The 15,837-nt window shown below is 42.3% G+C and overlaps 1 protein-coding gene across 1 annotated transcript in view; it reads left to right on the top strand.

Moving 5' to 3' along the window:
• The first annotated feature begins 2,462 nt into the window (after window positions 1-2,462).
• Window positions 2,463-15,837, top strand: part of LOC135265044 (ral guanine nucleotide dissociation stimulator-like) — a 64,999-nt gene continuing 51,624 nt past the window's right edge. The window contains exon 1 of the mRNA XM_064354244.1: window positions 2,463-4,096. Coding sequence (XP_064210314.1) covers window positions 4,070-4,096 — 27 coding nt within the window. The 5' untranslated portion in view covers window positions 2,463-4,069. The remainder of the gene's footprint in view (window positions 4,097-15,837) is intronic.

The raw sequence follows: 15,837 nt of genomic DNA, 5'->3' as shown, positions 1-15,837 counted from the left end.
CTGGGTTTGTTTTGTTTAATTTTTATTGTCAAAAAAGTCCTGTTATATGCTCATAGAAATTACTTTTTTTTAATTATAAAAATGTTTTTATTCAGTTTTTAAATAAAAAAAAAACTTAAAAAATAAGACCGTTGTGTTGCCAATAGCTCGATTTAGACTACTGGATTTGCAGGATCTATCCCTGAGCAGGATGGCATGGATGGCAGCTCGTGCTCCCCCCCTTTAGAAATGCACACTCCTCCAGGAAAACTGGGGCTGCTGTTTGAAAATGATATAATTTGTACTCCTATGCATGTATTCATTTTCACTGGCGCACGTGGCATATTGGCTCAGCTTCAATGTTACTGCATGTCCAACTGTTTTTAAAGCACATTTTACATACAATTTGTGCATTATACAGTACATTCCTATTAACATCAGTATACATATTTTTATTTATTTATTTATTCATTCATTCATTTATGTATTTATAAATGGGAAGCTTGCATATTTTAATTAATTTTAGTGTAGATATAAGGCATGATTTATGTAAACCATATACTGTCTGGAATATAGTTTACATAAATTAGTATTCATACCTATTGATTATAACTATGCCCTATGATCTTAGCACTGCATAATGAGTGAGGTCATGAAGCCTTTAGACAGATACAGAAAAATGGCAGATATTAAAAGTTCAATTCAAAAAGCTTCATAATTAATAAACAAAATTATGCTTTGAGGTAGCTGTTTCACATTTGCACTGACAGCTATTAATTTAATATTCAAATGATTTGTTGATATCATCTCTTTAAAATGTCCCCTCAATAATTTATGACAGTTATCATTGTTTTCAGTGAAAAAGTGCTATGAAACAACTAATTCTTCAAAACACTGCATGTAGCAGACTATACCCTAGGTGTCATTTTGACTAATCAAGGTAGCTGACTGTGTATAATGTATGCATTGTCAAGGCTACAAGCAAAAGATCTAGTAACATGGGAGTTGTGGCTTTTTTGTTGATTTATTTAAAAATATTATTGTGGTTGGGGACAATTGACTTGTCAGAAAAGGTTACCCCAAGGAAGCACAAGTATAACAATGAACTGTAAGCCAGTGGATCTCAAAATGTGATCCATGGACTCCCCAGTGGTCTGAAAAAACCTCTGGTGGGCCAGGAGCAAAAATGCAATGTTACAGATTGCATTAGTAATAATGCAGTGAGATGGCTGACTGACTGACTGATTGTGCTTGTGATTATAAACTTTAAAATGCACATTTTAGTTTCCATTTAAATGCTGTGCTGGTCAGATAAGATCTTAATAATTCATTTGGTGGTCCATGGGGAAGACAGAGTTTGAGAAACAGTTCTAGGAAAGTTCTAGATGTTAGGAAAAGATTGGTCTACATGAGCTGCCTGGCTGGTTTTCAAATTTAAACAGTATGTTCCTATAAATGGACGCTTTCAGCAATACTGGTATGAGGGTTATTTATACTAAGCATTTGTGTTTGGGTAATACTCTCTCCTGGTTAATGACAAAAGCACCTTACCTTTCTACCTTTTTGCTTATATGGTGCATTAAAACTGGAAAAGGGCTTTGCACAAACACTCTGGATTTTTTCCTTTTATATATTAATACATGCTAAGTGTTTAGATTTTATTAGTAACTGCCTTTATGTGTGTGTATGTGTGTGGTTTTATGGGAGTGGGGATTGGCTACGGTTTAATTAGGCAATTATCAGACACTTCTGGCCCCCCAGTAATAAATCTTTGTCCCCCATCTGCCACTCCAAATTAATAATCCGGGTATACGGACGTCACTAGTGGCAAGGCAGTGAGAGAGGCATCACAATCGATTTGGCAGGATGGATTCATTTATGTCCTGTAGAAATTAATGTCCTGTAGAAATACCGAGGATGATTTTTCGCTGACATTTGAATGAAAATGAAGGCCCCTAGAGAAGTGACGGGCAGCATCAAAGTAGCCTTTCTTTGGCTTACGGACAAGTCTGTTTGTTCTCAAATCAGTATTTACAAGACCGAAATATAAATCCTGCAACAACGTTACTGTAGCCTATGCTTTGTGAGTTTACGAGATGTACACGGCTATTTCCCGCATTAATGGTACGTTGCCGACATGTCTAAGAATACATGTCTATATGTTCCGAAAGTAGGTTGTGAAGGCAATAGCATACTCTAGTCAATTATAACGATCTGTAAATCGTTCAACATATTTTGTAATATTGTAGGCTACTAGACCTAGGCTATATTGTGATAAAACTCCGTAACAGAATTGGCTACAGTATCCTTAAGTAGCCTACATTGTTTGACGTGGGTGATTGATCCCCGTCTCCTTTGCCAAGCATGTAAGTGCTACTAAGCTACTAAATGTAGCGGTCCAACAGTGACTTAAAATAGCAGTCTGTGGAGCTACACGAAACCCGATACACCGCACAAGCGGCTTCATTGAAGCCGGGCAAGAAGACAGTTCCACATCGTAAGCCGCTCTCACCCGCAAGAGGTTGTGTGCTGCCGTCAAAGTCAATCATATCCTCCTCGCGGAGGACAGAGTGTGATTAAAGAATCGCCTTTGTCTTCCATTACTTTTTTCTGTTCTTATAGCCTATCTTCGTATTTTAGACATTTCACAGGCTTTGTCTTCAGTGGGCTGCGCGTGCAGTTTGAACCTTGCAAGCTCGCTGTTTTTCTTGATGAAGGAGCATGCCATCGACTGACAGAAAACAGGGATGTGACCCCAGAGACACTGATTTCACATGAAGGAGAATTTGCTCAGAACTATGATCTAATTTTGAAAAGGAAGACATCCATTTTGTCTGATGATATTTTTCGAGGAGGAAAAACTGCCATTGGAGTTATGGAGTAGCCTAATCGTAAAATTTTATAGTTTTCTAAATGATTGAAGAATACATTGCATTAAATATGTAGCCTGTCTAATGTGCTACCTAGTAAGGCGAAAAATAGCATATCGTGCACGCTAGGCTGTAGCCATACAACGGGTCTACAATAGCCTACCGGCAGTGTAAGGATATTAAAATAAGTCTGTGGGAAGATGACCCAGAAATGTGGATCACTATGCCAGTAGTGTCTCAAACCTCTCGCTGTTTTTACCGAAGAATCCATTTTATGGAGGATTATGATCTGGCATATGAACCAGGACAACCCAGGGTATTTTAAATAGCATATCTTGAATTTAATATTGCCGGTTTTAAAAGGAAAATTATTTTTAGGCTATTAGATTGTAGTCTATAGCGCTTTTGATTTTCATAAATAAATAAACCCATTGTTGGGGGAAAAACACAGAGAACGCTTTTCCAACTAACGGATTGTATACGCTCGAATAGCAAGCACTAATGTGAAGACCGATTTTATCCGTTTTTTGTATCGTTATCTTTTTATAATAGGCTACAGAATGCCGGTTGGACATTCAGCGGAAGAATGGATTTGGAGTGAATATTATTGTAAACGTGGACCTGCTCAATGGCACTGTGCTTATCGACCCTGCGTTTGGTCGTTGGATTCCTGAATGGGTGTTTTCGTCAGAACACGATATATTTTTGTTTTCTCCTGTCTGACAAAACTAATATTTTAACCGACTGTTCTGTTTTTTAATGCTGAAATCTTTGAGCCATGTTTTATGGCCCTTTCGTGGGTTTCAGTCTGACAGTCGAGTAGGCTAGGCTAGACTCAGTGAACAGATTTCGTATTTATTCTTTTGAAACCGTTTCTTACAAAAAGTGTGATTTTTGCCAATGATGTCGCATTTTTAAGGGGGGACGGTTTGTATGTAACCTAAGCCATTATTTCAAACTGGCTTTATAAACGAGTGACATTTTACCAAGGTGGGATTGATGACACACAGCTGGGCAGCGGTGTCATGCCCTGAAGATTTTATAGTGGTCTTTGAGACTCGTTCAGATAGACTACATTTAAAAGGAATTCGGCACGATCCTAATTCAGCGTATGCTAGTTTTTGGCTAAATCCCACAGAATGTGTGAAAAGGTGTTGTAGGGGAGCTCAGCTCGTCGAGAATCTCCTGGACACGGACGCGGAGAGGGCTATGAATCTGAGATGATGATGATGATGCTGGATACACAGGTAAGACCATTTGTTTTCTACACATTACGATGCTCAGGATGCTGTTGTGATTTTTTGTTTCAAAATTTTATTATTTTTTCAATATAAAATACATAACAACAATGACAGTCAACAAACAGCCGGTGGTGTCCTGGTTCAGATGCATTTACAAGAATTGATTTAAACACATTACCATAACAAAAGACTATTCAAATAATTGCCCGAGGCAGAGTTGCATTGATGTATGGCGTATACAAAAGAGATTATGGACCTGGCACGGGCTCTTTTCGATGAACGATGTCTGGCACGGGCAAGCGACGGAGTGAAGCTGGGGTGCCGACGCTTTCATGTACTAGTGCAGTAGTAAAATGGCAGAAAATCGCTGTGTGATGAGTTCCTTCTCCTCTCTCCTCTCTCCTCTCTCCTCTCTCTCTCTCTCTCCCTCTCTCTTCCTTTAAATGGTTTCACATGGCATATTTCCTTGAAATGCTTTGACTGGTTTGTGCTATTCGGCACCGCATCTGAGGTATTGTGCAGTTCGTTCTAGATAACGGTCATATACAGTCCCTTAAAGTATTCCCCAGATTCTGTATCAGGTTCCCATGATCATATGTCGTTTATGTAATCTTAGTTAGTGTCATTGATCATATTCGTCGTTATATTGAGATTTTATAGATAACATTACCAGTAGTCTCTGCATCATCTCATTACCTGGACATACATGACTGAATGAAGCACATCAATGGTAATGACAACCAGTTCCCTTTCTGCATATTTGTGTGGTTTATATGATCTTTTACATTTGTACAATATCATTTATCAATATTACTCAGATCAAAGTTTGGGTAATAAAATACAGAAGAGTAAGTCTTTGTAGAAAAGTGACTTTTTAGAATCTGTTTCACATTTGAGAGTAGTAGGGATCAGAAAAGAGATTACACTCACACAATCCACTCCATCCTCACTTTCCATGGCTACATGCTGCTCCAACAAGTCTGGGTGAATAATTAAATAACTGACAGAAGGCCTGTGTGTGTGTGTGTGTGTGTGTGTGTATGTGCATTTTAGCTGAATCCTCTGTCTAGTAAACTGCAGTCAATCTACTCCCTAGATTGTGTGCATTTGACCACAGCACAGAGCTGGCTTGTTGAATGAGTATCAGGTATCTATTGTGTTTATGTTGGCCCTGAATTTGAATGCATTTGGAAACAATTACTATCTGTTTGAATATCTCAGAAGGCAACAGTGGGAGTGGAGTAAATTCCCCACTGCCACATTCTTGAGTGCTTGTGTGGGTCAGGAAGAAAACAATGAATGCACACAACAGGACTGCTGCAAACTATCAGAGAATTTGTAGAATGGCACACATTTCTCTGCTATCTGCAGTGCTTTATTATGCCAGTAATGAATTCCGTTTACACTTTTGTCACCATTAGGAGACCCAGATTATGGCGTGGTGCTAGCTCACCGTGTGCCCTTCTCTGAGACAGTTATCAATCAAGGTCCCACACCCTCATTACTGCATTTTGTACTGTTTGTATAGAGGGTAAATCTTCCAAATTCTGAGGATTTTTACCATTGTCTCCCTGTTATATGTCATTTATAACTGTCTGTCATTGTCAGACTTTGAATATACCCTGCTGGCTGCTCCATTGATGTGACCTCGAGGCCTCAGTTGTTCTCTTCATCTTATCTGTCCTTGCACATTTTAAAACTATTGTGCATATTTTATTGTGGCCATATGAAATATGTACAATAGTTGGGAGACATTTGAACATTCTGTTTGTTCTCACATTTGATGTGCCTCCCAATTAGATTCATTTCTGTTGGTTATGTCCTCTCTCATTTCTCGTATTGAATTTTGATAATGCTTTTTAAAAATATATTTTGAACATATACATAAAATTAAACAAAAAAAAAATCTGATACCATTCTGCCTCCTACTGATGGGACTGGCTTTAATAGAGTTCACAAAGCTATTTGTTTGTATGTATGTTTGTAATTATATACTGTATTTGTGTGCTTGCATGTGTGCGTGTTTGCAAGTCTGTTTGTGAGTATGAGCATGTTTTGTCTTTGTGAGCGGCATCATTTATATTCTGTTTCAGTGGATGTAATATGGTTGTGCAGGTATATACATCATGCAAATGCTCAACATGAATCTAAGTGAATGGTATAATTCATGAGAGACAAAGTGTTGTAACAGAAGTTTTGTAAGTTCAAGAAAATCATTAATTGTAGTGCTGTATGGTAAAGTGTTGCATGTGGAGTCTTTATTTTCAAGGGGTGACTGATACATGGGGAGTGGGTCACGGTGTATGCATGTATTTGCATAATTCTATAATTGCAGAGGACAAACAGGGAGCGAGAGCGTTGTGTGTGTATGTGTGTGTGTGTGTGTGTGTGGGGGGGGGGGGGGCGTAGCGGTGGTAATGGTAACAACAGAAGCAAGCAAAAGGAAAAAGCTGACATGAAAGAAGGTATATTTTTTCATTTGGGAAGTGCTTTATCTGTGACATAGAGTTGGACATACTACGCCATGCCAAGAAAATGATTGCAGTAATCAAAATAGCCTGGAAATTTCGGCACAGCATGAAATCATCTGTGTGTGTCATGGAGCAGCAGGCTCAGGCCTGTTTATCCGCCTCGCTCTGGAATTTCTAAAGTTTTGACTGTGGAATGTAGCAGATTTCTCTTGCCTTTCAATCCATCTTCCTATCATTTCCCTGGGGTTTGATTGGATATGCAGAACACTGTATTATACCCAGATCCGATCCTCAGGCAGCACTGAGCTGTCTCATCAAAAATTTTTTAATCTATATTCTGTCAGTATCACAAAGCCCGTCAGGCAGACTTTCACCAGAAGCAAAGTAATAGCGCACGATGTCCGATAAAAATATGTATCCATCCATTTTCCTTTACTGCTTGGTCCAAGTCAGGATTGTGGCCATGACCCAGGATTTGTCCTGGACTGTAGCCTTGTTGCGGCCTTGTTGTGGTGAAAGGGTTCGCGCGGTTTAATGGTCCCCAGAGCTATGTCGTCGGGTTCTTTATGCCCCAGGTAGGGTCTCCCTAGGCAAACAGGTGAGGTGAGGACTCAGACATGAACATGATTCAATGAGATCCCAACTATGATGAGGAGATTTGAGAATCAGTTCACCCTGCCCAGAACAGGGACCCAGTGACCCAGCCAGGCTCAGCCTAAAAAGGCCATCTGGGATCATTTTTTGGGCCCACCGTCCGCAAGGTGCACGGTAGGGGTCGGGTGCCATGCCCCTCAGGTAAGAGGCATGAGCGGGGTGGTTTTAGGCGTTGTTCGCTCTGGCCCGCCAAACTGACTCCTGGCCCGTGGAACATTATGTCACCCATAAAACTAACTCATGAAAAAAGTTCTTCATTCTTTGCGTCAGATCTACCACCGATTTATGCTTGCCAAGTTTATAATTTGCTTGGCAGTGGCCAAATAGTTTCTAAGACAATATTTGTTCTGAGTTCAGTATTTTCAGAGATCATTCCTTGTTTGCTGGATTTAGCCATTCACATGTATTTTGAATTGATTCATAGTGGAATCACTGTTGTAAGAATGGAGTCTCTTTGAAAAAGATACCCAGTATAAAATAATCTACACATTTGTGTTCTTGTCTTCTGTTATTACAATAATTATTTTATTAAAATATTTTATTATTATTATTATTATTATTATTATTATTATTATTATTACACACATGGAAAATCATGCCCATAAATGCCCATGGCTTTAAATAACATTTGATCTTTTGGAATGAAAAAAACACAATATTCAGCAGGTGGCGATGTTGTTCTTAAAAACACTGCCAGATGGCTAGCAGCCAGTCTGTTCGCTCCACTCCACTTTCTTTAACTTTTTGTGATGAAGGTCAGTTTCTTGAATGCGTTGAAAGGACTGGCAGGGTAGCCTGGCCATTAATTACCTAATGTTATAATTGGCATTCTTGTTGGTGTTGTATCGATTGGAAATAAACTCTTATCCCAGAAACCTTTTCCCTGGTACATATCAAGTTGTACATTAACTTTAAAGCTGCCCTGCCAGTGTTCTTTTCATCTGTTTACATGGTCTGGTCCTGTCACAGTACACAATGTCACAGTCACCGTCACAATCTGTCCTGCAGACCTGTAATTTAGTCTTCTGTTTGACTGCTTATTTTATTCCAAGAGGCTTGATGCTGTGCATGGTTATTCTTTTTCTATTGATGTGTTCGTAAGGTTGCATTTCTGTATTGTTCCAAGAAAATGATTTGTCCTTTTTTAAGTGGTCTTACTGCCTAAAACTCCAGTTCAAACTGAGACTCTGAGTCACCAGTCATGACGTGAAACCATTTTCCTTTTGTACGTTGTCCCTTTTTTATTTCAACCTCAGGTACAAAAACAAAGCGACCAGTCAGGCGATACTGTGTTTAACAGAAGAGCGGTCTTAATGCAGACAGCTGTCGCCTTGTTAGACTCTCCTGAGAACCTGTGATCACAAATTGTACCAAGAACCCTCTGAGCACTCCCCAACTTTTTTTTGCTCTCGTTGACGTTCGTCGCGTAAAAGGAAAGTCGCAAGGGAACACATAATTGTTCCCGGAGGGTCGTAGCCTAATTAAGATACTGCTTTTCACCTGCTGTGAGGACAGAGCAGTGCGTAAACAGAGCGGGGAGGGCGTCGTTCGCGCGGAAGGTGAGGAGCGGTGAGCGTGGGGCTTCCTGGGGCAGGAGACAGTGGGGCACTGAAACGCTCACTGTGCAGCTGAGCGCTCAGTCTGGGTCATCGCCTCGGTGACGGGCGCAGCGGCCCACTTTTTGTGTTGTTGTGAGGGAGTGAGTCAGGCCTTTTGGTGTCACGGCACATCAGCAAAGTGTTTGTTCCCCCCCCCGCCCCCCACCAAAACAAAAGCTAGAGGGTAGACAGTCAGACTCACGAGACAAAGTTTACCCCTCCCCCCCCTCCCCCAAATTTGGCTGCTAATGGCCTTGGTTGTCTGTGGCCATCAGACTGTCTCCAGTTAGTCCAGAGTGGGGGAGTGGAGGCCTCCAGTGTACCGTACTCTAACTCGGGTCCCTGAAGCCTGAGGACTTTATCAGCGTGAGCATTCCTCTTATCTTTAGGGATGTGCCATTCTCTCAGGGCTGCTACACCTTAAAGCAGCGAAGACAGACAACAGATAACATGCTTTGATGAACAGCATTGGATTTAAGTGAAATTAATTTGGGTTCTCTGGAATAGTTCTGCCCTCCTCCCCCCTCCCCCTGGCCTTTGATTGTGAAATGTCCAGTACTGTGCAATGTCTGAATCTTTCTGTGGAAAGTACAATTCATTTTTCACTACTCTACCCCCTGCTTTGCCCCCCTACCCCCCCCCCCCCCCCCCCCCCGCATAGGATTGGGAATGTGTTGGCTCATTCGTGAATAAATCCTCCTTCTTTTGTAGCTGGTCAGTTTGTACCTGGTTGGCAGCCATGCTAATTGCTTATGACGTTGGGAGTCGGTGTGTGGAATGATTTAGTACAGGTGGAGCACTGCTCCCTCCCTGTGAGGTGTTCATCTAATCAAATACTGGCCGATTAGCTATGGACTGTCACATCTTGCCTCAGCAGCACCAGATGTGACCCCAAGATGTGACCTCTGATTCCTGCTGCATTTTGGATTTGTGCTGTAGTCGTACATGCTTCTTTCTTGCTTAGTAGAACCCGTGTATGCACATGACGTACATCCCACACTGTCTTCACATTTCACTACCCAAGAGCCACTGCTGTTGTGCAGTGTTATTTCTTCTTCCAACTCCTGTTCTGAGATTTGTTGCCGCATATCGTACCCAAGGGGCTACTCAGATGGTGGCTGTGGATCAGAGTTGCATCCTTTTGGGTGTTGGTTTGATTAGTTATGCCTGATTGCTGTATCAGTCACACAGAAACAATTTCATATTTTGTGCAGCAGGCAGGATCAGGCTATACAGTTTCCATGGTGACCATGTAAGAATCCCCTCAGATACACAAAACAGAAGAAGTATCTGAGTGGCGAAGGAACGCGTGTAGTCTTACCTTGTACTACTGGAACGTGGTTCATTTAATGATGTTAAGAGTGGTAAGAGTCAAAGAGGAATGGCAGGTTAAAGTGAATGAAATTTATTGTACAGTGTAGTCAAAAATAGTGATATACAATGGTGCAAAATGTGTGTAGTGTAATGGCTATATGTGAACACTACGCAGGAGATATATTAACGTATCGACTTTTCCCCTTCAAGTCATCAAAGATGCAATCATTTCAAAACGGTACATTAATGATCCTGCTTGCTCTGTCTCTGTAAGCCTATCACGTAGGGTTAACCATCGTAGCTGGCTGGGCCCTGACCCATAGGTATGGATATCTTTAGTCAGCTTCCACTATACCTTGGAATCCATTATATACTTGACCCCCATGACATCTGTTTTCCAACAATACCAAACATGATTACACTGTATTATGGAGAACCTAAGGTTTGCATAATGCTGATCCAGTAGGATATTTTGCAACTGAGCACTGTCTCCTAATCAAAACCTGCTGACTCCCTGTCAGTGCCGTAAACACAGTCTGCTTTCCTTTGTGGGTCTGATAAGAGGGACACTTCTGTAAACTGCCCTACCATGACATGTAAGCACAGCCCAAGGTCTGGAGATTAAAGGGTGGAAATCTATGTGTATTTCTTTTGAAGTGTGGTTAATTGTCTAGTTTTATATTGTATACGTTCCTTTTGTTTGATCCTTTTTGTCTGCTAAATTTATGTATGATATCAATGGACAATGTGTTGTCGTATATTGCAAGGATTGAGAACTACAGAGGGAAAAAATAACTTTGTTCAGAGCACATTTCTGAGACAGCCAGGCAATGCTGAATAATGAGAGTGATGTAATGAGCCGCTGTTACTGGAAATGCTCTCGCACTCCTCACCCCGTCCCGACACCGACGCCACGTTCATTCACTCCACACAATGAAACATTCTATTCTGAAAACGTTCTTCTTTCGCAACTTCCATCTTTAATCGGAGGAGTGAACCGAGACACTAATGTGTCCAGCGCTAATGCCTGGCAGCGCTAGCTGCCAACTGCCTCCCACGATCACGGACGGAGCGCGTTCAAAATGTTTTTGTATTTCTGCGAGAACAAACTGTATCCCCGAATTGCATGATCTCTCAATGTGTCGAAAGACCAGCTGTAACAGCCTGGGCTGCACTAAATCACTGTGTGTTCCCGCCACAGCAAGGCCCGGATCTTTCTACGTGTCATCTCTTCATTTAAGGCTTCGCTCCCTTGTAAGGAAAGCTGCAGTAAATCCGCATCCTTTATAACGAGCTAATTTGGCCGCTGTCCTGCGAACACTGTGTGCTCTGCCTGAGTTTGGGACCATTTTCTTTTTTTCTTGGAGGGGGGGGGGTGCACTTGTCCTTTCTGAACAAAGGATCCTCTTTCCTTCCCTCGTAGAAAAAGGAAGATGAATCATCAGCATCATTTCAGGGGGATGACAGGATGCTGACAGGAATATTGAGAAGATATTAACCCTGCACTTTGCTCTGGCCTTTTCCTGGGATGCGCCCCTGCAGCTGTCGGGCGTCGGACCTGCTGACTTCCACACGGCCCCTGCTTTCCGCGCTTGTCGGGGGTCTTGCATAGCTGAAAAAAGTGCGCGAGAGCACAGCCTTGAACCCGCGGTGAGATTTTAATGAGTCCAAGTGTGCTTCTAGGCTGCGGCGGTTGATTAGGTGCTCTGGACGCGGAAAGCGCGGCTCATGTACGTGCACTCCGGGAGCCGCAGGGGGAACGCAGCAGTGTGGACCTGCGGCCTTTGGCACGTCCAGTTTATGGGCCTTTAATGAGTCTTGCGTAGGCCGGGGCAGAAGCCCGTTCCTCTGTGTCCACCGATGCCTGTCACTCACCCGTATTCACCGCGGCGAGCCTTGGATACAGACACGCAGATGAGCTCGACGCGCAGAGGCTAGGCTAACGCAGAGGTAAGCAGCGGAGACGTGATGGATTGCGCTGTCCGCAGCCTGCGAGGGATGCTGTAAATTAGCCTCGGAGGCGCTGGGAGCCAAAGGAAGGAGGAGGTGCTCTTCTGGGAGCCGAGGGAAAGAGGAGGCGTCGTCCCGGCGTCAACAGGCCTCGACTGAACACAGCGCAGAAGTGTCCACGGCTGGAAGGTCACCTCCCCATCCTTCCGCACCCCCCCCCCCCCTTTTCCCCTGGCTCCCGGGCCTTCGTATCGCTGCACAAACGTGCCGCCGCATCCTCATTGTTATTCAGGCCCTCTCTCCTGCCTCCCCGCCAAGAGATACTTTCACATGCAATTTGCAGGAGATGAGACCGTGCGTCTGAATTACTGTGAGAGTTAGGCGTGTAGTGAACACCTGCCACGTGGGAACGTGTGCAGCTCTGGGGTGGAGAACAAACCCAGTCTGCAGGAATTGAAAGGATATTTCACTCGTACATCATTCATTTTGTAGAGCCTACCCCAATGTATTTGCATAGCGTGAATACTAGCAACATCAGATGCTCCTGTAGGCTGTTGCCTGCATCACTGTTTCTCCTGGTTGTCAGGCTCCTAATTGACTCCTGTTCATTTTCAGAACCTTGCTGAAATTAATAGTTATAGTTTTCCTTCTGAGATCAGATCATTTACAGTTAATAGATTAGAGTTCTCCATCATTTTACACTGATTGCATACGATGGGTTTTTAATCAAAGGGTAAATGCTTTCTTTGCATCTTACCACCTTATTATGGTACCTTTGTTGTCTTTAGCTTAGCTATATTGCCCATGCACTGTCCTCTGAGCTTTGATGGTATAGCTAAGCCATTACAATGTTGTTGCTCGTTTTATCCCAACAGTAAACCTCGCTTGATATTATCCTTTACACTTAATTTGTTCAAATAAGTATGCGTTTCAATGTGCGGTTTGTATGAACCGCCTGTGAAATTAAATACATGTTATGCATTTTGGTTCAGAATATATTCATGTCAATTTGGCTGAAATAAATCTGTGTAATCTCTGGTGACCAGGTGTGGTGTGTGCATATTGGATGTTGGCTGCACTCTTTCAGTCTGTGGCCTTACAGCAGAAATATTTTCTGCCACAGGCATTAGTGTACTGCTTAGCCTGCGTCAGGGGTCTGCGGTTCAGTGCTTAGCATCTGGTCCCTCACCCACGGGGAAGAGCACAGAGAGGCAAGAGTGTGTTTTTTTTTGGGAGAAATGAAAAACCACACAAATATATTCCAGCTTTCCAGGCCGGACAAGACATGTTTGTGTCCCGTTCCGTGGCACTGTTTATTATTTTTTTCCCTCTTGGCAATTACAGTTTAAGCAGAAATAACAATGGCCCCATAGACATTGCTGGCTGGATTAAGCAGGAAATGGGCTTATGGAAAAGTCCTGCAGGTCTCCCCTTGGCAGAGCGGGACAGTGTCAGGGGTGTTCCCATTCTATTGTTTCAAATTATGCAAGGCTCCTTAGAAATCATAAACAATGCAAAAATAAAAAAAGCAGCCAACATGGAAAGCGTGACCTCTCAGAATTAATTTTGTTTACCTTGACAGTGTCCTCACTCATCATGTGACAGGGCACTTCCTTTTGTTTCATGCGGGGGACAGGAAAACATGGCCCCGTCGCTGCGGCAACAGCACCTGGCTGGCCGGTGAAGGGCAGCACACGCAGGGATGGGTGGGCAGAGGATGTTATTCTGCTAAGGGTCTGGACTGTCCTGGCATTACATCACTCCAGGTCTCTGGTTCTTCCTGCCCTCTGACCTGTGAGAAATCTGGCCTTTCGCCTGCATTGGCCATGACTCTCAGGGTTGTTTAAACGTGCTTCCCTTCTATTTTCAGAAGTTGAGACAAAGACTCTGCTGACAAGCTTTTCGTTTCCTTGATGATAGTTTTTTTTTTAAAAATGCGTTATGTAAGAAAACATATGTTCAATGTGAACCCTTACTATTTTTAAGAATTTCATTTCTGTTCTAAACAGCCTGAACACATGATGGAGTAATCGAGTAATTGTCTTGTAATTATTGCAGTGCAACTAATGTTTTTAAAAAATGAATTTACCAAAAAAAAAAAAGTATTTATAAATATTTCTTTAGAACATTTTTTTCATGCTTACATCATCTATGCTGACAAAAATATAGCAGCTGTCATAGCAGCGTATGTATGTTCAGTGTATGTATGTTTTGGAAGGTTTTTACACTCCGTATTGTCTGCTTATGTATGGATGTGTGTGTGTATGCGTGTGTGTGTGTATGTATGTGTGTGTGTGTGTGTATTGTGATGTGTTTGATAAATGCATTTGATAAATGGTAATTGAGCTGTTGCTCGAAGCTGTGCTGGTGCTGAGGCTTAGTGCCACGGTCACTTTTTCTCATCCTTTCCTGGCAGGCTGTCATGTGACTTCCAGGAAGTGGAACAAGGCCCATGCCTTCTTTCCACCTTGTTGCACTTATTCAGAATCCAAGGATATAACCCTCCAATCAGTAGCACTTTTAAACTCTGCTACTTTTCTTTTGTTTAGTAGCAGATATAAAAACTTCAATTGCAGCAATACTGTAATTTCATGTGTGATTCAGACAAAGTTGTGGCCCATTCCAGACTAAGCCAAAGTTAAGTGTCTTATTATTTGCTGAACAAAGACGGCAACAGACAGATGGAACAGATGACAGTATGAAAGTGGACAAAAGGTAGCTTGGTTGCACTGTGATCCCATTTCTAACCTTTGGGCCCAGTTACACCAAGCTGGCAAGTGAAAACTGAACAGGTTGCCAGTTTGACGGGCAAATCAAATGACAGATATGTTTTATCTATCTGCACAGTCCCAAAATGTCTTACCCATGTGCTACCTGAGAAAGCAAAATGATCACTGTGGAATAGTGACATTGATTTTTACAAATGTATCCATTGTTGTTTCCTTTCATTTAGTAGTTTACAAAATCAGATGTGTTTACCACTTATTCCTGCACTAATTTCAGTTTCACCACGTGTTGGACTTTGTGACTCAAAATAACGTTTTTTGTTACATTGCATAACTGACTTCTCCTCTAACCCCTGTTCCTTATCAACAGTTCAAATGTTTGTCTTTTTTCTACAAAAAACAAAAACAAACACAGAGTCAAACTAAGGGCTTACTGAAGTGATTTCCGGGCTATTGCTGCTTTATTTTGCATATGTTTTCTATTTCACCATTTTACTGTCCAAAGTTTGAATTATTCCCTCCTCCAATATACATTCATACCCTATTTCCTTCTCACTTCAACTGGCTCTTGGGTTTCCTGATCGGAGTTCAGGATTCTACATGTAGGTTTTGCAATCTTCTGTTCACTTCCAGTTAACCTATTACATTGCCAGATTAGGTCCTGGCAAGCACTGCATCTGGAGTCATCAGCTTGGTGCACTGTGTGCCAAACAGAGCCCGTTCTTGCACAGCACCTTGCACTTCCTGATAGATACAGACGAGAAGCTGAGATATCCCACCAGGGCAGAACCTTTGATGTGCGTTCCGTATTACTCTATACTCTGGGCTCAGGAGGAGCTCCCTGTCCTGCACTCCGGTGACCACTGTCTCCTCTCTCTTAAAGCCCTGCACTGTGTGAGTACAGTGAAACACCGCTTCTTGCAGTCACTTACATTAGGATCAACCATCTTTGATGACCTCTTTTACATTGGGAAATATAGCCTCGGTTTGGCATTTTGTCTGGTGCCTGTCTTCTTGATTTCTTTTTGGTTCCA

The sequence above is a fragment of the Anguilla rostrata genome, chromosome 10 (genome assembly GCF_018555375.3).
Source record: "Anguilla rostrata isolate EN2019 chromosome 10, ASM1855537v3, whole genome shotgun sequence".
Classification (NCBI taxonomy): domain Eukaryota; kingdom Metazoa; phylum Chordata; class Actinopteri; order Anguilliformes; family Anguillidae; genus Anguilla; species Anguilla rostrata.
Note: the sequence above shows the minus strand (reverse complement) of the source record. Positions and strands in the feature narration are given on the sequence as shown.